The 12,805-nt window shown below is 43.5% G+C and overlaps 1 protein-coding gene and 1 long non-coding RNA gene across 4 annotated transcripts in view; one reads left to right on the top strand and one right to left on the bottom strand.

Annotated features, from left to right (window-relative positions):
• Positions 1-1,966, bottom strand: part of LOC127393293 (uncharacterized) — a 29,641-nt gene extending 27,675 nt beyond the window's left edge. The window contains exon 1 of the long non-coding RNA XR_007891431.1: positions 944-1,966. This is a non-coding gene — a long non-coding RNA (uncharacterized LOC127393293). The remainder of the gene's footprint in view (positions 1-943) is intronic.
• Positions 1,967-2,058: 92 nt separating this feature from the next.
• On the top strand, positions 2,059-11,750 carry RCAN3 (RCAN family member 3). 3 transcript variants are annotated; one of them, XM_051638244.1, is made up of 5 exons: positions 2,059-2,164; positions 6,646-6,885; positions 7,652-7,825; positions 8,698-8,869; positions 9,650-11,750. In XM_051638244.1, the coding sequence occupies exons 2-5, from the start codon at positions 6,691-6,693 to the stop codon at positions 9,856-9,858; spliced, it is 750 nt and encodes a 249-aa protein (XP_051494204.1). In that variant the 5' UTR covers positions 2,059-2,164; positions 6,646-6,690; the 3' UTR covers positions 9,859-11,750. The 3 variants fall into 3 exon arrangements, with proteins under 3 accessions (XP_051494204.1, XP_051494205.1, XP_051494206.1); XM_051638245.1 differs by having other exon boundaries at positions 2,070-2,164; positions 6,642-6,885; XM_051638246.1 differs by lacking the exon at positions 2,059-2,164 and adding an exon at positions 2,429-2,714 and having other exon boundaries at positions 6,642-6,885.
• Positions 11,751-12,805: the final 1,055 nt, after the last annotated feature.

The following is a 12,805-nucleotide window of genomic DNA, read 5'->3' as shown; positions in this document are numbered from 1 at the left end:
AGCTCAAAAATGTGATCCAAGTATAGCCTAAAGTGGGGGGGAGATGAGACAAGATGAGCCAAATCATAAAACCAAAAGCCTTATTCTTTTGGTGGCCTGAGTCATGATTATTGCAGCACTGAAACTGAGACAACAGCACGCTTCTCTGAGACAGCAAAGACCTCAACTACTAGTGGGAACACTGCCCTGTAGGAGATGCCATCCTTCAGATACAGGTTATCATGTCTTCGATTGCAGGAGCAGACAACCCCAGAGCATTTCCTAACCATGGTCCAGACACTCATTAATTCACAATACTGGCAATGTAGCTTCATCAAGTGCTTGCCAACCTAATTAACACTCACCATATGGGTTTGAGTCCAAGGGGATAAGCAGAAGATAACCCTCAGGATACTCTTAATTAAATGTATCTCTTGGGGTCCCAAACCACAGATGGGGAAAAAAAAAAAAAAGGCAGCTTTATCCACTTTGGTATTAAAGCTGCTGCACTTCCTCATGTCCCTGAACATAAGTATTAAAACTGGCACATTCAGGAGCAGGGTACTTAAGCCCCAGGGTCTCTGATAAATGTGGTAATACTTTGTTAACATACATAATTTAAGGTTTATTTTGTTATATCAGAGACAATCTGTGTTAAGTGCTAATATGAAGTGGTGGCAATCAAGCCAGGTGGCAGGATCATTACAAAGATGCATTCTATGAGAGGTGTTATTACAGAAGACAGCATATTTTAAATGCCTCTGCAAATGGACACTAATGGTGAGGTTTTGTGGTATTAAAGCAGAACATATTGCTGGGCAGGGAGAAAAAAAACCACTGTATTGAATTAATAAAGCATGATTGCAGCAAGGCTAAGGTAATTGAGACTAACCAATTACTGCCTAAATTTGCACTGTATGTAAATTGCAGAATCTCTTACCTGGATGGGTAAGAGTGGTCTTACCTTTCTAGAAATGAACTCTGCAGTGTCCTGTTTTCTTACGAGGGAAAAGTCTGCACTGTAGATAATTACAAGCCTGGTAAAGATGGCCAGCTTAGCATTACTTTCTGCCTGTTTTCCATACTAAACTTCAGAAGAAAGCATTTCAGTCACAGGCATTTCAATGTTATGTCAAAAATCCTGACTGACTGCTGGTTTTCCAAGCGATCTGTTGAACTAAGAATTTGTGTCAGTGAAGTTCAGGAGAGGTTTGGGTGCTTTTTGTGGTACACCGCATCCAACCCCAAAAAAAAAGAAACAATGTTGGATTGTGCTTTTTTTAGATGTAAACGTACACATTTATCACAGTTCAGATGACCACTGCCTGAAATCATCTCATCGCTGGATTAAGCCATGATTTACTGACACCGCTCCCATCTGGCAGCTGCCTGAGCCTGCCTGCCAGCTGAGGCCAAACGCAAAATAAACCCGATTAACTTCGGCCGTCATCCAGGGGCGTGCGAGGGCCTTTCCCAGCAGAAATCCACCACGCACGAAGCTCCGCAGCGCGGGTGCTGCGTTCCAAGCGCCGTCCCGGTGTCCTCTCCTCCCGCTTTAGCCTTCAAGGTCACTCGAGGGCCCTGCCAGGGCACCCCAAGGCGCTGCCCCCTCAGGCCTCACGCGGCGCTTCCAGGCTCTTAATTACGAACACGACAGAGGCCTCAGCCCTCCACACTCGCAGCTCAGCTGCCAACTGCTTCTCTAGAGGCAGTTCCTAGAGCGATCTGCTGCTTTTCAACAGTCCTCGTCTCTCCCAGCTCAGCCATTCCCGCGGGGAACTCGGAAAAGCCTTTCCCCGAGGCCAGCCAGGCGGCGGAAGCCTGTCGCCTTGTGAATAAAAACACAGCTCGTTTACCCCAAAACGCTTCACGCCCTTCGCTGTGGAGACTCCCGGGCGCCACGAGGGGGGCAAAATACACCCGAACCCCGCGGCAGGAGAGAGGCAGCGCGGGGCGGCCCCGCACGGCCTGAGGCAGCGCGCGGGGAGGGGGCGGCGCATGCGCAGAGCGTCCCCCACATCCGGGTCATCGTCGTCCCGTTCCCCCCCCCCCGCAGCTCGCGGGGGCGCGCGCGCAGGCGCGTTCCCGCCGCTCCCCGCCCGGCGGGCAGTGCGCGCTCCCGCTGCCGCCCCCTGCGCCGCGACCCTTCGCCAGCGCTGCCGAGGGGATCCCGCCGAGGAGGACGGTGAGAGCCCCCCGCCTTCCCCCCGCCGCCCATCTGTTGCTGCCCCGGCCCCTCCGCCGGGAGCCCCGTTCGGTTCGGTTCGGTTCGGTTCGGTTCGGTTCGGTTCGACCCGGCCCGTTCGGTTCGGTTCGGTTCGGCCCCGCCCGCTGCCCAGCGCCGGCCCCCCCGCTGCTCCCGGCCCGCCCGTCCCGCCGCTGCCCGCGCCCTCCGCGGCTGCCGGGCGGAGCGAAGTTGTTTTCTTCTTTCCCGGTTGCTCGTTAGGGCAGATACAGCGGGTTATGGGGTTGGGTTTTTTCATTTTCAAGCGGTTTTCCGCCTCCCCCCTCGCACGCCCGAGTCACCCCGAGCTGGGGTGTCGCTCCCGCAGCCCGTGATCCCCCCGCGGGGACCGCTCCTCGGCGGGTTTGCAGCCCTCAGCCCGAGGTTCTCAGCTCCCCGGAGCGGATTGGACTCTTCGGGTAGAAATCGCCGTGCCGTTCCGAGTCCTGGTGTTCAGGATTTTGGGGAAGCGCTCCCATCACCGCTCCCCGAAGCTGCAGAATGCGATAAGGTGAGCGAGGTGCTGGTCCTGAGGAGCGGGGTCCGGGCGGTGCAGAGGTGGAACCAGCAGCTCGGTCTGTACCCATGCTCTGATGAAGAACTAAAACTGCCTGAAGCTGCGTCTCCGCGGTTTGCTTACGTTTCGGAAGACCTCAAACCTTGTATGAAGTTGAAGAGTTTGCTTTTAAGTGTTCCCGAGGTACCTGTCACCTGCTGTCTAAGCAGGTATTAATTCTCAGAAGAACAAGGGACTTAGTCAAAGGTCTTATCCAAGTGGCTTTAGTTCTTGGGAGCCTTTTAGTCCTTCTGTGTAAGGCCTTTTAATCTAAAATCTAAGAGGGATGGAGAGATCAAATATCTTCCTAACGAGTATTGTCAGTTGTCTACACAGTGAATTTGCTTATAATTTTGAATCTGTTCATTGCAATTCATTACTGAAGCTTTTTGCTGATGGTAACAAACAACTTAGCATTTATATATATTTTTTATTTATATCACACTGTGGGTTTATGGTTAAAAAAATCAGCTGTGATGCATTCTTACGTTTTAAAAAGAAAGCATAATTTAAGAGGTCAGTTCTCTCTACAGAAGCTTTACACATTTGGTTTTTATACTGGCAACAAATGTCATCCTATGAATTGTACAAACTGTTGATCTTGTTGCAGAAATATTTCCCTAAGTTTGGCAAAGATTCCTTCTATTAAATCACTTCCCCTGATGACTGTTTGCAGGAATTCAAGGGAATAACTGCATTGTCTTCTGCAGCTTGATAGTATACAAGTTTCTACTCTTGTTCTCTGAAGGAAAAGAATGATTTGTAGTAGTTTCATTATTTTACTTGTTGAGGAAAAAAAAATGTTCTCCACTTCATGGGGATGTTTAAACTGCCCGAGCTCTTTAATAGCATTTACACGCATCATTTGAGACCTGCTGCCTTTTGACAGAGCAGAAGATATGTCACAGTGGAACATTTTGTTGCTGTATTTAAATGTTACACATGATGAATTCACATCTAATGGAGCTGGAAGGCAGTGAGACAGTTTGCTGGGTGCAGAGCTGGGTGCAGTGGACAGGCTGGTGTGTTTTCCAGCACGATTCTTCAACTTCCTTACAAATCTGAAGAGCAGTACTGCCTGCCTGTGCAGAATGTGATGTGTCTCACACAACCACGAGGGGCTGCTGAGCAAAAAAAAAGCAGTGTTTTCTTCATAGCAAGGGTGGTTACGCTGTAAAAGGTTTACTGGGAAGATCTTTAGTGGTGAAGAGAGGCCTAGAGTGCAGGAGCAGCAGGGACGTCATCTCAGCTCTCTGAACAATCCTGCCCTGGTACTTTGGTTTCACCTGTGTGCATTTTGAAGGTTGGAACGTGCAGGTAGACAGTGGTAGTTGCTGACTGCCTGTTTCACACAGAACTGAATGAGTCAGGACACAGAAGGTGACAGATGTAGGAACTGCAAGTTTAATTTCTTTAATTGCAAAATGCTCATGAGTGAGTTTTGCTTACATCTAGTGACCAGCTCATGCATGATGAAAATCAGTCACCTTGCAGCCATCACTTTGTCTGCTTCATAGGGTAGTTGAATTGTTTAATGTTACATAAATTACATCATAAAGGAGCCTAGATCTTGTGGGTGGTTTTTTTGTTTTTGTTTATGATATTATTATTATTATTATTATTATTATTATTATTATTATTATTATTATTATTATTATTTATTATTATTATTATTATTATTATTATTCCTTTCTTTTTTTCTTCCCACCCTCTCTTACAGTGAGTGTGGAATTCTGTGGTATCTGAGCTCCTGGCATTTGCAAACATTTCACTTGTTTGTTATTGATCCCTTTCCAATTCCTAAGTTGATTTGACAAAGGCTTTTCCTTAATTCTGTTTTTTTACCTGTTTATCCTTCTTGCCTTTTACTGCTCCATCTTTGTCTGTTGTCACATTTATGAAATTGCTCCATTCTTTTACACCAAACAGGCATGGAAATATCAGGGATGTCTAGTTTTTTTTCAAAATACAAAATAAGAGTTTCAGAGTTTTAGAACCTCCCCATGCCTCCCTCCAGTCTGCTTTGTTGACTTTCATTTTGTAGTGTTTGAGGCTCAGACATCCTCAGCTTCTTACAGCTCTTCATAATGCAGCCAAGTTTATACAACTTTATGTTGATCTCTGTGTTACCTTCTGTCTTAGTCACCATGAATTTAAATCTTAATTGCCACCATTTCCAAACCCTCCCTTTTCTGTGCCAGTTTTGCTCTCTTGCCATGTTTTCAAGTCTCCTCCTTTCTTGATTTGTGAGAACACCAAGTTTTTGGAGCAGCCAGGTGTGGTTTAGGTGCTTTGTTGTTATGATCCCTGCTCCTCTGACAGGGCTGCATGGGGAGGTAGGACCAAAACCAGGACAAGGCTCACAGGTCCCTCTCAGTTCTGTCTGCACGTGGCTTGGCTTGGTTGGAGGTGTCTGTGTCCTGCTCATGGTGAATGGATTAGCCCAACTCTCTTGGAGCAGATGGTGCCTTTTGTTCGTACTGTGTTGGCATATTTTATTTTCCTTTTCTCTTTCCTTTTTGCCTGAATCAGCAAGCATAAGAAATGAGGTTTCCACCAGCTACATGGTTGGGTTTTTTTCCATTTACATCCTTCTTTCTGTCATGCTGAGAAGCATTCCCTGTGAAAATTCTGAACCTTGCTGTGCTGGGAGAATGTAGCCTGGTCTGTGCCTGTTATGTGGCTAAAGGTGTGAGATGGAACTGGGGCAGTTGTGTGTGCAGGTGCAGACATTGCTTCAGACAGTTTTTATGTCCACACCAAGGTTACACTGATTTAGCTCACTTAACATCACACCTTGGGGGGGTGTTTGTCTCTAAGCAGTTGGGAAAAACTCCAAATAGGTTTTAATTTTTTTTCCTCATTTTCAGGTGCTATTTTTTCCTTAGATACAAAGTGTTGAGAGTGTTTGAGTGTTGTTAATGAGAAAACTTGTCTTAAATCCTTTCTCATAAACGAGCATGGATTTATTATGGATTTTTTTAATGCATATTGGTTTCAGTTGATGGCATTTCTCAGTGACTGCTTCAAAAGAACAAGCCAGTTAAAGCAAATATTCAATTGAGGTCATTGCCAATGAAACATATTTACTTACCTTTTTTATTTGTGTCACAAGTTAACACCTCTTCCAACACTAGATACTAGGGTTTTTTTTTCTGTCATTTACATGAGAATACACAGTAGTGTGGTGGCCTCCTCAGGACTTTAGCAGCAATAGGTAGCAAAAGGTATGCTCTGTTAAAATATTTTCTATTGTGTAAAAACTAGTTTGTTACCTGAAGTCTTTTACTTAGTCTCTTGCTCTTTTGCTCTATTTTTCTCCCTTGACCTGTTGACTCAAGGCTGTAGGTGCCCTCTTCCCTAGGGGAAAGGCATTCTCCAGTGCTTAGGAGAAAGAAATGTCCTCAGAAAAAGGACATCTTGGGTTTTGTTCCTGTATCTGCCACTGGTTTGGAGAGGCTTTGGACAGATGATTTAACTTTGCTGTGTACGTGTGTTCCCATTGATGAAAGAAAGATATTTCTTCAAATATCAGAAGACTACTCCGATTATTTGGGAAGTGCTTTTAAGTTATTAAGTAAGAAGTTGTTGTTAATGGAGAAGAGTATAATGGGGAAAAGCTTCTAGAACAGTATTTTAGTCCTTTCTTTATGCCAGAGTAAAGGGAAGAGAAATTTACTTACTTGAATCAGTGACTTCATCTTCCTTTTCATAGATTAAATAGCAGAGTCTTTATCCCATGGGCTACAGTTCTCCTGTGCTGTGGATGAGAGGACAGGAGTTCATGTTGATTTCTGTTCTTTAAGACAAATAATTTTACAAACTAGAACTGTCAAAGCAAGATGTATCTTGACATTCTGTTTTGGTTTTGCTTTTTGGAAGGCAGACTCCTACTAGAAACTGGAGCATAAGGAGTTGTTTTGGGTGAAGGATGCTCAGAGATACCATGAAGTCCTGGAGTGACAGCCAGTCTGACCCCTACAGCAGTGACCAAGAGGAGGAAGAACAGATGATTTTTGGAGAAAATGAAGATGATTTGGAAGAGATGATGGATTTCAGTGACTTGCCTACCTCACTCTTTGCTTGCAGTGTTCATGAAGCTGTGTTTGAGGTACAGGAGGAAAAGGTAAGGTAGAGAGGGGCATATTTGGGGTATAGTAATGAAGTGCAGATATAGCTGGTGAACATTTTTGTCTGGATTTTCAGTGCTACTGCTTATTATAATTGGAGGGAAAAAAACAAAGTATTTAACTGCTGAGCTCTGATCAGAGTTACCAAAGAGCAGGTAGTGCTGCACTTCTCTGGCATTTGCAATATGAATATACAGTGCTTCTCCCATGAAAAACTCTTTTGATTATTTTTTTTCTCTTATCCAAGATTTAGATAAAATCTGAAAGCAAATGTAAATGTTTTATTTCAAGGCAAGAGTTCTGTTAAAAGAGCATTGTAACTTTACAGGGTGTGTGTTCTGACTTGGGACGCCTGGAAAATGGCTTATAAAGACCTTGCAATAAACTGAATTTTCTTTAAGCACTCAATGATTTAGCAAAATTAACTGATTTGGTTAATATTTTTGGAGATGTTGGGTGAGAGTTGTGCAGGTACCAGCGTTTCTGTTTACATCTGCACTTTGAGTAACTGTCGCTGGGTGGCAGTTTTTTGTAGGCACATCAGAGCACTCTTGGAATTCGGATGTAAATAGTGAGACAAAGCAGTGCTACAGCACTGGGCACAGATTTGCAAGGTGAGATAACTGAGGGAAGTTTGGAATGTGCAGGTTTAGAAGGTGGTTAAGGAAATGGAAGTGATTTGGGAGAGTGGAAGGAAAATGTGTTTTAATTGAGTGAAAATGTTCATTTTGGGTTTGGAGAATCTTTGTACTTCATCTCTAGGAAAGATTCGAAGCACTTTTCACAGTCTACGATAATCAAGTTACGTTCCAGTTGTTTAAAAGCTTTAGAAGAGTCAGGATAAACTTCAGCAACCCAGAGGCGGCAGCAAGAGCACGAATAGAGCTGCATGAAACTGACTTCAGTGGAAAGAAGCTGAAGCTGTACTTTGCACAGGTACTAGGGAGCTCTAAGATCATAGAATCACAGACTGGTTTGGGTTGGAAGGGACCTTGAAGATCATCTGGATCCCCCTGCATGGGCAGGGACACCTCCCACCAGCCCAGGTTGCTCAGAGCCCCATCTAAGCTGTCCTTGAACACTTCCAGGGATGGGGCAGCCACAGCTTCCCTGGGCAACGTGGGCCAGGGTCTCACCACCCTCACACTCAAGAATTTCTTATGTCCAATCTAAATCTCCCCTCTTTCAGCTTAAAACCATCAGCCTTTGTCCTCTCACTACAAGCCCTTGTCAAAAGTCCCTCCCCAGCTTTCCTGTATGTTGTTGTACATGTGTCCCTGTTTATTCCACATTTGCCTGTGAGTTTCATTGGTGATAAATATCTGAAGTTACTTTCAGCCTCATTGTTCTACACCAAGATGTATTGTTTTCACTCATTGGAAAGTTCATGCCTTAGGGGACAGATTTGCTTTCCAGTTGGAGCTCACAGAGTTGTAATTGGTGTGGAACAATCGCTGTGTAGGGACACAAACCACCTTCCTCTGTGCAGAAACGTGTTGAAAGAAAAGAAATGGTGGGTCCAAAGATCTCTCTAATGGATGCTTTGTAGGCATGTTCCTTGTGATGGATTAGCAGCTTCCAGGTGTCTTAGTCACATTGTCAGCACTTCCACAGGCCAGTTTCTAACTGGCAACATTTCTCCAAGTTGTCATAGCAAGGACTGACCGAAGATGTGCCACTTTTATTTTTAAAGCCAGGCTGAATTCACCATCACTAATGCAGAGAATGGGCATGGATTACTAGGGAATCAATTAAATAAAAAGAGAATATTTGTCATCTTATTCTCTATCTCCTGGTTTGGTCGTCAGGTACAGGTATCCAGTGAAATAGGTGACAAGTCCTACCTCCTTCCTCCACAACCTGTTAAACAGTTCCTGATATCACCACCCGCATCACCACCAGTTGGATGGAAACAGAGTGAAGATGCAACTCCTCTGATAAACTATGACTTGCTTTGTGCTGTCTCCAAGTTGGGACCAGGTAGGAATATTTACCTGCTTCTGGTTGTGTTACTTCAAAAATAGTTATCAAGGGGATTTACCTACTTATCTTTCTTTCTGTGAGAAGAAACTTGAATCTATAAGTTTTTGTACTTAATTTGCTAGTTGACTGAAAGTACAGAACAGAACTCAATTGTGTGGCACTAGCTCCATCGCATCTATTAATTGAAGTTTTTCATAGTCTCTGTTTTAATTAACAAGCAAGAAGAGGAATTAAATGTTCAGTCTCTTGCAGGTGAACAGCTCCAGTTATTAAGGATGCTGACATGTACGTTTTGTGTTTAATCATCCAACTTCTTTATGAGCTTCCTTCCTGGGAAACGTGCTGCTCATTCTCTGTGACAGGCAGGGAGTTGGGAGGCTTCATGTTTCCAAATGCTTTTGTAGCTTTTCATTCACAAATGTCATACAAATGTACAGTATAAATGATGCCACTTAAAAATTTACATGCTGCCTGTCTTCAGTGTTCCATGGTAATTTTTTACTTCACTCCCTTCCTTTAAATTATCAATTAAAAGATTGGTTGTATTCAGAGAAGAGCAGAACTGATACAGGGACTATTTTAAAATATCTGCCAGGTCTGGTGAAGTGTGGAAGTTGAGCAAATTGAAGATGAGATGGGAATAAATGAGTATTTGATTGTGTTACTGCAGCTGTTAAGGAGTTTTGGGGATAAAGTGGCTTAATGCTGGCTCTATGATTCTATGAATGCTGTTCCTTGGGGATGTTCTTAGCATGACTTTTCCTTGTTGCTCCTCAGGGGAAAAGTATGAGCTCCATGCAGGAACAGAATCAACTCCCAGTGTAGTTGTCCATGTCTGTGAAAGTGAGACAGAAGAGGAGGATGAATTCAAAAACCCCAAACAGAAGATCCTGCAGACAAGGCGTCCAGAGCCACCTCCAACAATACTGAGTGAATCAAAAGCCTTTGATTGTACCCTGGAGGTAGGGGGCACCATGCACTGTTAAGCTGGGTGATGCTCAAGATAGTATCAAAAATCAGACACTTAATGAGTACATGTGTTGATGTCTGTACTGCTGCTATATGTTCTGTATAGCGACAACAGGTTTTACTTGTAGTTGTCTCTCATGTTCAAGACTTTGGATGCCAATGCTCTGAAAAGCACTTTAATTTTAGGGACTAGTCCCCCAAGTGTAGCAAATCCACCTGACTTGAAATAGTGACAAATAGGAAGTCTGGTTGTGGTTTTGTTCTTAAAGATGTTTCCCTTTTCTTTATACTGTACACTGTGATGTACCCAGTGCTGAAACAGTATCTCACTGTCCTGACTGGATTTGAGGAGGTTCATTGTGCAACAATTAAAAGCTGATCTGTACTGGTACAACAGCCTCCAGCTCACCTAGTGTTAAGTGCAAGTGAAATGTGCTCTTTATGCTAAAATTCCTTCTCAGCTGGTCATCTCCTGAGGTGAAGATTAATCTTGGCTTTTCTCAGAAATGCCAAGTATGTGTTTTTAATTTGACATGAGGCACAAATACACGTGTGGGACTAAATCCCAGCAGTTTTGCTAACTACACAGAGAACATGGAGAAGAACAGAAGACTGAGCAGATGCCAGCACTGCTGCTGTCTGTGAGAGGACACCAAAAGGGACAGTGGTTTGCACTGACACCTAATTAGGAGGGAATTACAGTATGTAGGGTGAAATACAGATTCAGCTACTGAATGTGTTGTCTGTGATCCTCTCTGAAAATACAGTAATGATTGTTCTCTGCAGTCCCAGAGATGGCCTACATTTATAAATAAATTCAGTGACTCTTATGTTATGGCTAAGTTATTTTAGGAGATAAAACATCTAGGGTTAATTTTTTAACTTGTGCTCCTAAACTTCTCCAGTCTGTTTCGTTTTTTAAGACAATCAGTTGCCTGGCTCAGCCAGTTTTTATGCAGCTTCATTCCTTGTTTGCTGTTTTTCATTAAGACTTCTGTGTGGCATCCTGGCTGTCTGATGGAGCATCTGCTGCTTCTGGGACCAGGATGCATCTTTTAAAATACAAATCTTTAATTTTGTGATCTTGTGTTAAGTGTTTCAGTAGGAGGAAGATGTCTCAGCATAATGACACAGGCTCCTGTGCCATTTTATAATCAACCTTTTTTAGTCTAGACAGATTCTTCTTTTTTTCTATTTAAAAACAATTTATTTGTGAACCAACCAGGCTGCTGTTCATACATATAAATCATTCAGAAATTGGCCTTTTCAAATTCACTTGAGTGTGTTTCAGTTCTACGTGATGTGCTTATGGAATTTTCAAGTGTGTTTTCACTCGATTGAGGGTGGAGAGAAGTAATGGGCATGAATTTGTGTGGGCAGGGTAGTTTTCAACTCTGTGTTGTGCCAGCTCGTGATCCCTTCCTGCCACCAGCTTCGAGTTGCAAAATGGGATCCTGCAGGCAGGTCCTTGTTCCAGAGGCAGGAACAGTATATATTAAAGTAGGAAAATGGGGTTTGTTCATTTTGCCTCCACAGGTGTGACATTTATGTATCTCTTCAGGTATTAAAATCACTCAAAGTCTGACTTCTCTGTCTCATTGTTCCACATTATTAAACAAAACCAACAAAAAACTTGTATTGTCCATCAGGCTTGTGTGTTTTTAAAATTCCAGAAGTCTGTTTTGGATTTCCTGTGGTGATTATATTTTTGTTAATGGTTTCATTTCTACCCTATTGTAGAAGTTGCTGTAAGTAGGAGTAAGTGGAAGAACCTTCAGAAACAGTTTGATAAGGCAAATCAAGCAAGTAATGTTGTCAATGTATCTTGTGTAAAATGTGTAACAACTTGCATTCCAACATCTTCCATGGTGTAAAGACACTTAAAATAAAAACAATGCAGTGCCATTCACATGTGGTTCTTTAACTGTGTTCCACACTGGCCCAAATTTGATTTATCAGTTTTCTAATGGAATTCTGTGCCTTTGAGTGAACAGTCAAGACATGGTTTTCCATAAGCAGATTAGTGGAAAAATATTGCTGAAGAAGTTCAGCAGAGGAGAGCTGGGTTGAGGGAGGGACTGAGAAGGCTTTTGTGGTGGTTCTGGGTGCCTGTCCCAGCAGAGTTGCCTTGGGATGTTCACCCCACATGAATTTTGGATGGGAGTTTGAGACCTGCTGAGAGAGCAGGTCTAGTTTGGGTTGGTGCACTGAGCTCTGTGAAGTTTGTTGTAACGAAGATAAATCATTACTTACTTTTAAAAATCTCCAAGGTCCTGCTTCCACAGGAAGGAAATCATCAGACTTTATACAAAATGTGCAGGAATTGATTAACAAAATGGTCGAATATCAGCTTGTGCTGCAGGTGCTTTTCCACCAGGTTCCCCTTTCTCACAGAGGAGGCAAATTTGGGCTGTTTCTGTGTTAGCCGGCAGAGGGAGGCGGTGTGCCCTTCTCACACTCATTAGTGCAACATAATTGGATTCTATTAAAATGCCACCAAATCACATTCCTTGACTGCCTGTGAGGCTGTGCCTCCTTCCTGTGACAGTGCCCAGGGGCCATCGAGCAGGATCTGAAGTGATTCTGCTCCACTTCCACTCCCTCCATCATCGCCAGGGTGACAGAGCCTTCCTTCTAAAATGAATGAAACTCAAGTTTGCTTTTATTGTCCCACGTGCTGACTCAGTAATGACCATCAGAACCTGTTTCTCTTAATCACTGACCTGCCGTTAACTGAAGTGCCATTTTTAGAAGTAGGCTTGCACAGAGGCACCAGCTCAGTCCTTTCTGAGCTTGTGCTTTGTATAAATAAATATCCCAGGTTCCTTTAAAGCGATTCTTCTTGAGAAGCAGCTGAAAAAATGTATGGTCTTCTCTTTGGGCAGTGTCCCTCTGTATTCTGGAGAAAAAGTTGCTGGGGGTACTAGTTTTCATTTTGGAATAGCTAGGAATGGGCCCTGTTTT

Source organism: Apus apus, chromosome 21 (assembly GCF_020740795.1).
Source record: "Apus apus isolate bApuApu2 chromosome 21, bApuApu2.pri.cur, whole genome shotgun sequence".
Taxonomy (NCBI): Eukaryota; Metazoa; Chordata; class Aves; order Apodiformes; family Apodidae; genus Apus; species Apus apus.
Note: the sequence above shows the minus strand (reverse complement) of the source record. Positions and strands in the feature narration are given on the sequence as shown.

What these genes read in the sequence shown, in the direction of transcription:
- RCAN3 (XM_051638244.1), top strand. Translation starts at nt 6,691, where the DNA reads ATGCTCAGAGATACCATGAAGTCCTGGAGTGACAGCCAGTCTGACCCC. An exon ending in TGAAGCTGTACTTTGCACAG is followed by an intron (nt 7,826 to 8,697) that starts GTACTAGGGAGC and finishes TTTGGTCGTCAG; the next exon opens with GTACAGGTATCCAGTGAAAT. An exon ending in TGTCTCCAAGTTGGGACCAG is followed by an intron (nt 8,870 to 9,649) that starts GTAGGAATATTT and finishes GTTGCTCCTCAG; the next exon opens with GGGAAAAGTATGAGCTCCAT.